The sequence below is a fragment of the Gavialis gangeticus genome, unplaced genomic scaffold, assembly GCF_001723915.1.
Source record: "Gavialis gangeticus isolate Ggan-Ray unplaced genomic scaffold, GavGan_comp1, whole genome shotgun sequence".
In the NCBI taxonomy this organism is placed as follows: Eukaryota; Metazoa; Chordata; order Crocodylia; family Gavialidae; genus Gavialis; species Gavialis gangeticus.
The window spans coordinates 71,456,805-71,470,510 of NW_017729032.1; the positions used below are offsets into that span (position 1 = coordinate 71,456,805).

General features: G+C 38.2%; 1 protein-coding gene across 1 annotated transcript in view; it reads left to right on the forward strand.

Annotated features, from left to right (window-relative positions):
* Window positions 1-13,706, forward strand: part of VWA8 (von Willebrand factor A domain containing 8) — a gene marked incomplete at its 5' end in the record, with an annotated part of 370,441 nt that overhangs the window by 88,417 nt on the left and 268,318 nt on the right. The window contains 5 exons of the mRNA XM_019523815.1: window positions 2,595-2,726; window positions 4,476-4,610; window positions 4,708-4,785; window positions 10,003-10,163; window positions 12,980-13,093. Of these exons, the coding sequence (XP_019379360.1) occupies window positions 2,595-2,726; window positions 4,476-4,610; window positions 4,708-4,785; window positions 10,003-10,163; window positions 12,980-13,093 (620 nt within the window). The remainder of the gene's footprint in view (window positions 1-2,594; window positions 2,727-4,475; window positions 4,611-4,707; window positions 4,786-10,002; window positions 10,164-12,979; window positions 13,094-13,706) is intronic.

Here is a 13,706-nt window from a genome sequence, read left to right on the forward strand (position 1 = left end):
CCGCAAGGAGTGACCAGGAACAATGGTCACAAGCTGGCGGAGGGAAGGTTTAAGTTGGACATCAGGAGGCGCTACTTCACGGTCAGGGCGGCTAGGGTCTGGAACCAGCTTCCAAGTGAGGTGGTGCAGGCTCCCACCCTGGGGGTTTTTAAGAGGAGGTTGGATGACCACCTTATTGGGGTCATTTGACCCCAGTGCTCTTGCTGCCATGGCAGGGGGTCGGACTAGATGATCTGCTCAGGTCCCTTCCGACCCTAGAAACTATGAAACTATGAAACTAGATTTATGTGGGTCAGTGATACTTAGGGTGCAGACAGACATCTCCCTTGTGCCATCATCAACATTTTTATGGTGGCACAAGTTGGAAGCAAACAGATGTTTAGTCCCCTGTTGCGTTCAAGTGTCCAAAAATGTTGCCACAATCAAAGGTGGTCACAGTTTGTGATGGCATATAAGGGAGGTCATCTAGTTGCTTATTGTACACTACAGGAATTCCCTTGCAAGGGGTTCCTGTGGCATTTGGAGAATGTCTGCAAGTGCATCCAGGGCTGTTGTCCTGAAGTCTTGGCTGCAGCAGGGGCGCAATCCTGCAAGACAGTAGCTTTGGGCAGCCTCTACAAATGACAGTTAAGTGTATCAGCTGTGCCCAGCAAGGCACACATTACTATTGCATACTAAACGTACATTATTATTTAGTTTTTGCTGTTTGAGTTTTTAAATTTCTGCTCTCTGAAATCACTGTGAAATGGAAAATCCTTGTCAGAAATAATTCTTCGGTAATGTCTTTCCAAGTTTGAGTTTTATGGAACTGAGCAAGTGTAGCATCCAAGAGCAAGCAGGTACTTTTTCCACCCTGCACAAATAAAAACACCTCTTTCGTACCTCTCAGAAGAATCTATGTTTTTATTTGTATCTTTATTTTCTTAAGAATCATCATTCTCTTCCACTTACCCACTTCACAGCCCTGCAGCAATTCCTAAGGATTAAAAAAAATGCATTTTGAAAGCGCAGCTCAGGATTTAGGAAATACAAGCGTAATGATATGTCCTGGTCAGTTGAACTGTAATAGTGGAAAAATTATCTTCATTCCTACTGGGAAATGTACTACTGAGAGAGAGAGAGAGAGAGTCTGCATCTCTTGCATTATTCATGATTGTAGGAAAAACACAATCAATGTATGCAGTATAAAAAGAAGAAAAGATAATATATAGCCAGTGGGAAGTATCAAATATGGTGTTCCCTAATTTCACTGGAGGAATTTTTGGGAGATGAGGGTTGATGGAGAGAAGAACACAGAAGAATCTCAGATGTGTTGTGTGAGCAATCAGACTATAATGTATGGGACCTTGTGTACGTTTTGAATATTTATTGTAGATGTCATCTTTCATTGGTATTCATTAGGCACTGAGTTAAATAGGTGTTAAGAAAAACAGAGTTGTAAAGAGTCTAAAAATCCCTTGCAGTCTAAACTACTCAGCTTTTACTTTCTTGGCTCCCTTGCTTTCCAGTCACTGTAGATGTCAAAGCAAAGATTAATCTGAATTTCTAATGTGTGTGTCCCTCTCTCCAACAAATAAGGACTTAAAAAAACACCTTTCATGGAAAATATTTTTCAAACTTTCTATATATAGCATGAACCTTAAAATATTCAAAAGAAGGGTAGGAAAGTGAAAATACACAGCTTTTTCTTTTGCATGTCAGAGGCTGTATATATAACAAGGTTTCATGTAAGGAGGATGCCCTCAACTTCCACAACACACAAGACTGTAGAATTAAATAATTGTCTTATCCTGACAAGTATTTTTTTATTTTTATTTGGTTGCTTCTGAATGTAAGTGGTTATAACAGAATACAAAGATAAATGTGACCTAATAGGATATGTACTGGAAGTTCTCACCTTCTGGTGCTATTATTTCAGTCTGTCCTGACTACAGAATCAACAAAAGAACAGTGGGCAACATGCAGCCACTATGTAACAAGAAGATCTAATTCTGTTTTTTTTAAAGGGATCTAAAATATGTCACATACAGGAACCTCAATTCAGAAAAATAGAACCCTGGCATTTTTTAATACACAGATTTCTGTTGTTGCAGCTCATTAATTGACTTAATTTGTTTTTTCAAGATAAACAGCAAGCTGTTCATTGAATAAAGAATACTTAATAAACATATTCTCATACCACTGGTTTAAAATGTACACTTGGACTTTTCTGGTATTAACATTCTTAGAGTAAGATGGTTTTGAATGTCAGAAGAATTAATATTGAATCCATTTCTGCCTTGTTTTCAGAAGAAACTGTTTTACAAATACACGGTTGGATGATAGATCTATTAATAGCTATTGAACAGAATGGCTGGAGATGGTTTCCTCTGGCATCTCTAAACATACAGTAGTGGATACCAGGGAGAGTAATGAACAGGGGATAGATTTGCTCTGAATCTGTCCTGTTCACTGCTCTCCTTCTATAGCATCCACTCTTTCCACTCTCAGAGACAGGATACTGGACTAGATGGACCATTGGTCTGACCCAGATGGCATTTCTTATGTTCTTAAGCTGTATTAAATATTAATTCTTTTTTTCCTTCATGTTACAGCGTTTTGAACTACAGGATTCAGGAAGCCGTTTGTGTCCCAGTAGTATTACAAAAATGGAAAGTGTACAAGGAAGCAAGACCTTACAGGCTGATGTAACTGTCCAGATTGGTGAAAAAGAAGTGACATTCCAGGTGATTATTCAGCCAATTATTTCATATTGTTATGACTAATTTTATTCTATTAAGTCTTACCCATATTTCAACACTCACTGTGGGTGTTGAGCTTTCTGTAGGGCCCCTTGGAATATCTTTTTCTTATAGAGTAGCAAGTAATAAATTGTAGAAAGTCATTTAAGAACTGAAAAGTATCCAGTTACAGAAAAATAAGGCTTTCTATGCAGAAAACCAAGGCAGGTCTATAATTTTGTTTTATGTTTTGTTGTTCTTTCATTATATCTTGAAATAAAATAGTAGGGTTTTCTTCCTCTTTATCGACCACATCATATAAAATGTAATAGCTAGCAGTACTGGCAGTGTTATTCCACACAGGGGTGCATCTACATGTGGATTTTACTGAGGACCTGACTAATTAGCTCCACAGTGTAGCATCCCTATCTACCATATCACAGTGCAGTATATTAATTAGCTCTGCTGTAGGGTAGTACCGTCTGGGACAAGTACTGTCCTATGGAGAAATTATTAAGTGCACTGAAATGTATGTGTAGAAGGTGACTGGGGCTGATAAGGGCACAAGGGTGCTAGATTATGGGGGCCACTTGTCAGTTAGCCCTGCATTGTATCATCTTTGTGCCCCAGCCAGCCCCCCGTGCTGCCACCTGGAGCCTGGGGCTAACTCCTTTGGTCCCCCTGCCAGCCTGGGGCTCCTGTGCCCTGGCTCTAACTGCTGCAAACTTGGGTGCACACACAAACCCTGCACCTGGGAGCAGCTGACTCCAGCATGAACTGCACCGGAGTTTATTGCTATGTGTTATTTGCAAGTGTAGATGCATCCTGGATTTTGAAATGGAAGATGGAGCAGTTAGTTGATTAGTATTGAGGTTCCTTCAGTGAAGTTTACAGTTTGTAAGGTGGTGTAATAACGTCTTATGGAGGAAACACATGCTGATCTGAGAGTTTGAACTGGATGCTGGATTTAGGTGAGACTGGGCAGTCTGTGACACGGATAAAATAGTAGGAAGCAGGAAGAGATCATATTTGTGTTTGGGAGGCAGGACCTCAGAATGTGTAGAAAGGAGGGATGACCTCCGATTTAAATACATGCGAGAGTATATGCAAACTGAGGTTTCCGTCAAAGGAGGGTGGAAACTAGGAGGATTTATTTGGAGAACTTTGTATTTTTGGCTTAATTTGGCACTAGGGTAAATTCAGATCTGGTTAAAGAAATAATAGTTTCTTTGGGGAGAGGAGAAAATTTGAAGAGGGAGCAGTGACTAGTATTAGAAGGGAAAGAACCACAATGTAGGGCTTTTGGGTTAAATTGAAGGAAACGCAAGTTCAAAACTCTGTCCTAAACACCTGTTTAATGTAGGCTTTCAAATATGCACAATACAATTGTTCCTTCTCTCTTTCACTCCTCTTATCTACAATAAGTAATAACAGTGGCAACATTTAAAGTTTCATATTTGGGATAGAGAGTTAACCCTACCTTAAGATGAATTAGAATAACCTCTCAGAGCTATTGTTTCAAGTTGTGAAGAGGCAAAGCAGATATCATTATGTGGGTTTACATTTAATTCTGATTTCATCTGAGAACTGTTCACAGCCACAAACTATAGTCTCCTGGGGATGGGGTTAGTGCAAGGTTTAGATTTTTAGAACAGAAGATAGAAGCTACCCAAAAAATGCCAAAACATAATCACATTTGCTCCCTGAGTCTACAGCAACCTTTTGTACAAATTTTACCTTTTTCATTGCTTGTAGGTTCCAGCTGGAACTAGACCATTCAACCTGTATTCTGGATCAGATACTTTTATAAAGACATCCAGTCATAAGCAGCTCCTGGCAGAAATGATGCAGTCACATATGGTTAAGGATATGTGTTTAATTGGAGGAAAAGTAAGGATTTTTATATTTTTTTCTTTTTTTTTTCTTCCAGTATATTTCTAAGTCCTTTGATAATTTATTTTTTATTGATTTATTTAAAACTTTCTAGGGCTGTGGCAAAACAGTTATTGCTAAAGAATTTGCCGATATCCTAGGATACAACATAGAACCTATCATGCTGTATCAGGTAAGTGAACTGGCGTATCTATAATATTGTCTGAAATATTGCATAAATCACAGATTGCATAAATTAGATAAATCCCTATATAAGGCTCTAGCCTTTGGAGAAAATTACTGATTTAGGGAAAGATGCAAAGAGCTGTAAGATTAGTAGGTCTTGCCTGGGGTACTGTGTCCAGCGTTGGACCCTGCACTTTAAGGACATGAACAGTTTGGAAAGAGTCCAACACAGAGCAACAACAATGATCAGGGTCCTGGGAGACAAGATCTATGAGGAAAGACTGTGAAAGAAGTAGGGTTATTTAATTTGGAGATGAGAAGACTGAGGGGGATTTGTTAACAGTCGTCAAACACCTGAAGGCTGGTTATAGAGAGGATGGGGAGTGGGCTTTTCTCTGTAGGGGACAGGATTAAGAGCAACCAACCTCAAGCTGCAACAGGGGAAATTTAGACAGGAAATTAGGAGGAACTTTCTGACTATGAGGGTGGTCAAGTATTTTTTAAACAGGCTAGCTAGAGGAGTTGTAGAGTCTCCATCTTGGGAAACTTGCAAAAGCAGATTAGACAGACACTTGGCTGGGATGGCTTTAGTGAGGGCTGATTCTGTGTTGAGCAGATGACTGGACTAGATGACTTTGTGAGGTCCTTTCCAGCCTTATTTTCCTATGATCCTATGATGTTTTGTTTGATGATGTCTTTGTGTGTGTGTGTATAAATATTCTTGCTTGTATGTCTGCGTTACCGTTATGAAAGAACACCTCTAGCTGAGCAGTATTCTAACAACAAGAACAAAACTATACTCTAAAGACATCATCAAACAACATCATAGGATCATAGGGCTGGAAAGGATGTCACAAGGTCATCTAATATATATATTTCCTAGGATATAACATAGAACCTGTCATGCTGTATTAGGTAAGTATGTATGTATGTATGTATGTATGTAGATAGTTATATATAGATATCACCCCATATATAGATAGATAGATAACTATATATCCCATATATGTATGTATGTAGATAGCTGTATATAGATATATACGGGGTAATATCTATATGTAGCTATCTACATACATGTAGGGCTACTTACCTAATATTATTATATAGAGTGGTGTTTCATTTTAATCATGAAAAATGTGGATTTGGGGTTATTTTTTATATCTGAAAATTGGGGGCTTTTTCTCAGAGAAAACCAGGATCCCTGCTGATGTATCTTCTTGCTGAAGACCATACAGTACCTTGTCCCAGTTCTTTTTCCCCTCTTTAGCTTTCCTCCTTCCTGTATCCCTGTTGACTTTCTTTCTCTTCCTTTTTCCTACAGTGCAGAATGCCCAAGTTTGCAGCTGACTGCAAGATGCTAAACAGTAGTGAACCCTGGAGGCCTATTCTTTGTCCCCTTTCAGTCTGGGAGCAGTTTTTTCTCCCTTTCCCAGGGCCCAAATGAGCTTCATGCTTATTTGTCCCAGATTACATTGTGATCCTTCTTGAGTTTCCTGAAGAGCAGGGTCAGAGCTGCCAGGTAGGGTTTGGAGAGGAAAAGAAAAGTTTCAGTGGCACCTGATTTAAATTTTCCTTTTAAGTAAGAGATATATGAAAAGACAGAGCTCTCTTAATTCTATTCTACAAATAACAACTCTCTTTAAAGTGCTAAAATATTGCCAGCAGGTCTTATATTATAAACAGTAATTCAGAAAAGAATGTTTGCTTTGTTGTAATAGAGAAATACATTATTGCGTCCAAAAAGTCTGTGTATTCTCAAGTAGGTTAGTATTTGAGAGTATTATGTAATTTAGAGGATTTATTATACAAACATATATAAAAGTAGCTCTTGGAAGCCCTTCTCTGAAACAGAAACCTGGCATGCTCATTCATGAGGGCAAAGCTTGTGGAACTTCAGCATGGAGAACATGATAGCAATTTATGTGGAAGAATTGCTAATCCTTAATTGGTATCTTCTTAGAGGACATAGCAATCAATACATAACAATTGCTTAAATATCAAAGGACACTGTATAATTCTGGAGGGATGCAAAAGTAACAAAACTGCTCCATCTTTCACTTGCTTAGTGCAGGATCAAAGTTAGAGTGATTTATCTTACCTGCATCACTACTGGGTTTTTCAGAATGAATAAATAGTTTGTAACAGCTCCTGTATGGTCTAAAGTAGGTGCTCTTTCACTCCTCTTTTAAAGTAGTTAAAATGTATGTTTGTCCTGTTTTGTCTTGCACATGCTTTCTCAGTTATCTTCTTTTCCAACTCAGTGACATAGTCAACTCAGTGTTCCAAAACATAAATGTTTTGTCATTATCTAATACCCAGATTTGCGGGATAGGAAATGGCGACAGGAAATTTCTCATCATAAAGGTTTGATTTCTGTCTGTATGTATCCCCATACATTTCAGTCTGTGAAATAGGCTTTTAGAACAAGGAATATGAAAATTCTACCTTCCTGGTTTTTACAGCATACCTCTTGTAATTTTCTCATAATCTTAATATGTCCTTAAAAACCAGTGGGTAAAACTCCCCTCAGTCTCAGATGTTCAGTCTGTAGACAATCAGAGAATGCCCAAGGATCATTTTAAGATCTCTTCTTTTGAATGAGTTCAAGTGAAAATCAAGTGGTGGTACATAATCATGTTGGCACAATCCAACAGCCTTCTGCATTACATGTATCAGCATCCCAGTGCTTAAAAATGGCAGTGGGGGTGCTTAAACTAAAGCTTGTCGAATGAGTCACCACCACAGTTTTTAAGTGTGGGAACACTTTTAAATGGAGCAGAGCTTAAGCGGGTCAAGAGCAGATGTTGTCTGCCCGCTGTGGGCTTGGGGCTCTTTGCCCCGCTGCCTTTACCCAAGGAGCCCCATGCCCGCTGTGCACTCCCTGCCCACTTAGCAGGGAACACAACTTGCCACCCCCTACAAAAAACAATTGTAACCCTTGCCACCCCCTACAAAAAACAATTGTAACCCTCTACAGATATTGAATAATTGAAAAAAATGGTAATGAAAGAATTGTTCATTTCCTATTATTTGATTAAGTCCAACTTGAGTCATTTGAAGTATGATGCAAATTTTAATTTTTTTTTTGTAATGCTTTCTATTCTTTTGAGTTTCCAGCATTAGTTTTAGCATAGTTAAATCATACCATTCATTGTTAATTTCATTCCAAAAGAAGTACATAGTATAAAATGAATTTTAATTTAATTCCATGTGAAAGTAGTGCATTCTAATACATACCTTTATTACCAGAATATACATAAGGAATTTCTGAAATAAATGGCAACTCATAGGGAGAGAAGCATTTGTTTTTCTTTAGTCTAAATAAAAATGTTATAAAAGTTCTGCATTTAGCCTGAACAATTTAGTAATAAAATGGAAAAAAATACAATTACAACAGTAAAACATTCTGATGGCAACAGTAAAAAGATGTGCTTTTTCTGTGGATCTGAAGGTGAGACTTTTAAGTTACACAGTTGTGGAAGTATTGAAGGAACCAGACTTTGTCCTGTTATTTTAAGACATTTAAGGAAGTGCAGAAAGAGGAAACGATTCAGGCTACATGACATAATTTGTTCTATTTTTATTCTTAAAAGTTCAAAGAGTTTATAGTTCTAAGAAGAATATGTGCAAAACTTTAACCGCAGTAACAGATATTTTTTCCCACCTGATTTTTGGCCAGATGTAAACAGCCCAAGTTGCTGAGCTCTGCACTGGGTAGATTCTCTGCAGTTGAAAAGCAGAACAGAATTAATCTTTTAGGCCACATGGTGCTCACTCTGATTTCCTTCTAGGCTTCAGTTAGTGCCCCCTACAAGGGAACAACCAAAGCATATGTGTAGTGGCAGATACACATCCTGGACTACTGTTGCTTTTTGTCTGCAAAATTATATCCTGTGTAAGGATGGAGTGAGTTGTATTGAAACAAAATTGTATTTTATTTGGGGGATGTTTTATCTTTTCTGTGGACTGTTAGACTCCCTCCATGTTTCCCCCCCCACCCCATTTTTAGGTTTAGGGTTATATTTAAATTCCAAAGGGCTATCCAGATTGGCCCTGCGCCAGAAATCAAACTCAGTATTTGCCTCTGGTTAAACAGCACCTCAGTATTTGCCTGAAGACTTGAGTAGATTCTTCCATTTGGGTTTTGCGTAAACTTAGAGGTGATCCAGCTTGATCACCTAGGCAGTGTGTTGCCTAAACTCCACTGTACCTATGTTGTTTCTGGGAAAGTGCCAAGTCCAGAGACACCTGATCTGTTTGGTATGCCTCTACTATACTTACCTTGTATGACTTGCATTCAGTTCTGTGGTACTGGTGTTGGTTCCCACCTCTTGCCTAACAGCCTGTGATTAGAGTAGTCACCCAGGAAGTGGAAGACCTGAGGTTTTAAGACCTCCTCAGCCTAAGGTGATTCAAAGTCACATTTCCGGAAAGCTCTCTAACCACCATGTTATAGAGGAGACTGCGGTGGAAGCACGTTTCACTCCTTGGCCACGAAACAGCCAAGACTGTATCAGCCATGGGGTCAGAAACAGAACAAGCAAGGGGAGGGTAATTCTGTGGTCTAGTGGCTCACACACACTGCAAGAATGGGGAAGGTTGGGGGTTCTGGTCCTTGTAATTCCCTTGTCCCAGGAATGTTTATACATTTTATATATATGTCATAAAAATAGAACAAAAGTAACTCCGGCAACCAGAGTTTTAGGTGTTTTAATGCCTAAGTGTGGGGGGTCTGCCACCAAAGTGGATTCTGTCCTTAGAATTGCAATACTTTACCAGTGTTTTATGTCACTGAAATCTGGATCTGTTTTAATGATGTATGTAAAATGTTTCAGTCTTGCTTGTCAATTGAGTGAGTTTGATTTATGCTGTGTGAAAACTGCTGCCCCCTGCTGTACAGGAACTTTCTGCTTCTTAAATGAAGTCTTTTTACCTAGAAGGGGGAAAAAAACATTTAGAAGTTCTTTTAAAAAGTTATCTTTTGTTCTGGTTTTGAAAAGTCTGCGTTAGTAAGTTATTAATCTTTCATAAAGGTTAAAATGTGTGCATAAGGTTATTTTAAAGTATGTGTGTAAATCTAACAGTTCTCAAGGAAAGAACCAGAGATTTCATGTCCACAAACCCCTTTGGGTCCATACTTCTTGAGAAATACACTTTTTGAAATTGAGAACTGATGCATGACTAAAATATAGCTTGAATGTATTCTTTTGATTGCTGCTCATAGGATATGACAGCTCGAGATTTGCTGCAGCAAAGGTATACTCTGCCTAATGGAGACACTGCTTGGAGACCATCTCCACTTGTAACTGCTGCCCTGGAAGGGAAGCTTGTTATTCTTGATGGTATTCATCGTGTCAACTCTGGCACCTTAGCTGTCCTACAAAGGTCAGTATAAACGTGCTAGTAGGGTGGGTGTTTGGGACTTGTTTACTAAGTACATACTGTGTACTGCACATATATGAATTCTGATAAGTGCATAATTTGTTCAAGATTATAATGTATCACCAATTCCAATTTATTGCCTACTGCTCCAAATGTAACAAACTCCTGTTATCTTCATATTCATTGAACACGTAAGCTTCTTAAGAGCATAGCATTTTTCTGTCCCACTCTCTGGTTTATAAGCTAGTAGTATTCCAGTTAACTGCTAGCTAAAGTATTTGTAACTAATTGCATTCCCTTTAACCATGCCAGAATGGTAAAGAGGAAGCAGCTGGTAAAGAGCTGATTATTAGAAGCTTTGAAGGTGTTGGGAACTAGTCATTTCAGGGCACCTAAGATTACAGCAGTGCTTAACAAGTGCTGATTTACATTAAGTTTGCATAAGTGTGTACCCCCATTATGCACACAGCCTTTTTCATCCCTGAGGCCATGTACTTGAATGCGAGCCTGAGAAACTTGTGTCCTGCTACTAGATGCACAACTGTGCAAATTAAAGAATAGTGTTGCAAATATTGTAATGTGTGTTTACAGAACATGCAGTGTTTAAGTCCTTAAGTATTTGAGAGTAGAAGGAAGTCAGGAGTCTGTTGCGTAAATCAACTCTTAGTTCATGCAGCTTTTCTATGTGAATTGAAAGATGTGCTAGGTTTTAACCTAGTGAAAGTTAATGTAGCCTAAAAATTAATGAGTTAGTGTTTGTACTGTGCTTTGAAAATGAAAATTAGTATAGAAGTCGTAAAAACTGCATGTAGCTTCTAAATGACAGATGTGACATTTATTATGTTAATTATCTTTGTTGTGTGCATCTTGTTAAAAAGAGAATTATACTCACTCTACAGAATGCTTTCTAGACATTACTTAAAATTCCTTTAATCATTTTACTAAAAATGCCTAAAAATCTTGTATAATAATGTCAACTGTGCTTTTAGTAAATAAATAAAAGAATATAGGGCCAGATTCTGAAATGTATGCTTATATTGAATAGTACCTTTATCTTAGAAGTACTTGTGGAGTAAGTAGCTACTCAGGATAAATGAAGGTATCAGAATCTAGCCTATGTTGCTAGTAGCTATTGTAGGAATAACAGTTCTTATGTTGAATAAGTAAAAACATCACTTTGAATGTACATTTCCTCAGTTCTTTGAAGACCTTCATTGTTATGCTTATGTATTTTATTCCCAAGACAAAGTTCAGTTAGCTTCAGAGCTTTCTGAGACCCTAATTTTCTCTTCTGGTCTGTTCTGTGCATTATGTGTAGGTAGGTCACCTTATTTTCAAATGGTATTTTTACAATAATATGTAATTATGTAGATAATAGTCCAGAATAACTTCTGGCCAGTTTTACAGTAGTTTGATTAAAAAATAAAAAATGTTCCCTGAATTACTTTTAACCTTTTTTTAAGTTTTATTGAAGTAACCTGCTTAAGCAAAGCAATCAGCTTGTCTTCTTTTAGCTTTTTTATGACTTGTAGTATGAAAATCTGAATGTATTTTTTCTTTTCATTTTTTAATTTTAATTTCTAAATTGTATTGGGATTGCTTTGTTCTTTTTTGGAGAAAAAACAGCAATGTCAAATCTTGTGTTGCCATTTTTCATTGGATGACTCAGAGGGGTATAGCAAGTTTTCTCAGGCTTCAGATGAAGGCAAAGTGGTGTTGGATCCTTAACAAAAAGAACCTTTTTTTTCAGGTTAAATTGGTGCTAATGAAAACGATTGTCTAAATAAAATATAATTTCCTCTCTCTCTACTAGCTTTCACTTCCTTGTTACTTGTATTGTCATACTAGTTTTCTTTTATCCAAAGAATCGTCAAGGTAGACAAGATCTCAGATTCTCATATGAAATCTTAGCAGCACAGGATTGGGTAGGATCTTCTGGGGTATCAGGTGTGGTCCCTTGCTGTTGTAGGCAACTGTGTCATATAATTCAGTGGGGGCCAACCTTTTCGGCAGGCTTGCCACAGGAAAAGCCCCTCACTCTGCTTGAGTGCCACGCCAATCCTTTTCTGCTGTCCAATCTGTTGCTCTTTTTTCTGCTCCCTGTTCTACCTGCTGTTGTGTTCCTGCTCCTGCCCTGATCTGCCACGTGCCACACAGAGGCAACCCATGCCATTTGTGGTATGCATGCCATGGACTGGCTACCCATGTATAGTCCCTTTTATAAACTTAACTCTAACTTAAGTAGAATCCCACCTTTAAAGCTGCAGTAGCCTTTCATGAGTCCTTCATAAACTGGAACAAAAGCAGGAGAAGAAATAACACAAGCCCATTTTTCATGCCTTTAAAGTTCTTCACTTCCATTTTGCTCTTCTGTTTTATAGAATCTGCATTCTATGAAAGCAGCTATAAAGTGTCTGGCTTCTAGTAACAAAACAATACTATGGTGCTGTTAGTAGGAAGAATATTTCTAATTTCGTGCCATTTATGTAGTTATAATAGTGATAGGGAAAGTTTTTTCATGTATGTTCTCTAGTAAGTTTTGTCCATCTGTGAAAAATAGTTATTCTGTCAACATCGTATTATGTACTGTAGTTACTGAACCATATTTTAAACTCTTTCCTTAGGCAGACAGTTTGACTGGCCTTCCTTGTTATTACAAGGTCATTTGCTGAAACTTATTAATCTTTATTTTTGTTAATAACTTGGACACTACAGTTAAGACTTCTTGGCTGACGTGCCTTTTTAAAATAACATGCATTGAGAAAACGTAGAAAAGGCAATTAAATACTAGACTTGTTTTATTTTCTGTTACCAAACAGGCTAATCCATGACAGAGAACTAACTCTGTATGATGGCACCAGGTTACTACGAGAAGACAGGTATCAACAGTTAAAAGAAGATTTGCACCTCTCAGATGAGAAACTTCAGGAAAGGTAATTTGTCAGACACCAAGCATAATATTTCATGAACTCTGTGCATTATTCAGTTTGTGAAGAGTTCAGAATTCTTTCTTAATGTCTGATTTTTCCAATGTTCTACATTTTTAAATATATACATTTAAAATTACAGTATAATGCCATGTAATTCATAATAGAATATGTTTTACGTTCCAGTGTCCTCATGAAGTATTTTGTAGCATTAGACCAGGGTGGACAATTATTTTGGGTGGAGGGCTGCTTAACTAATTTTGGTGAGCTGTTGAGGGCCACATGGGTAGCCCCACCCCTTGACAGTTGCCCCACCCACTGGTCACCATCTTGTGGCTGGAAGTCCCACCCCCTAACCCCTACCCTTTGCCACTGGAAGTCCCTCCCTTTGCCCCTGGGAAGTACTCCTTTTGGGAGGGGGTACTATGGACTTGGAACTGGAAGTTACACTCTGTCACGTGGTCTATGTCGGGGTTAGGCAACGTTGTTTGGCTGGAGTGCTGAACAAACCACAATGTCTACCTTGTAAGGAGCTGGAGTACCGGCAAGCCAAAAAAACAAAACAGGGGCAGGGGGTATGTGGCAAGATGCACTGCAGAGTAATATAGTTAATAATCAT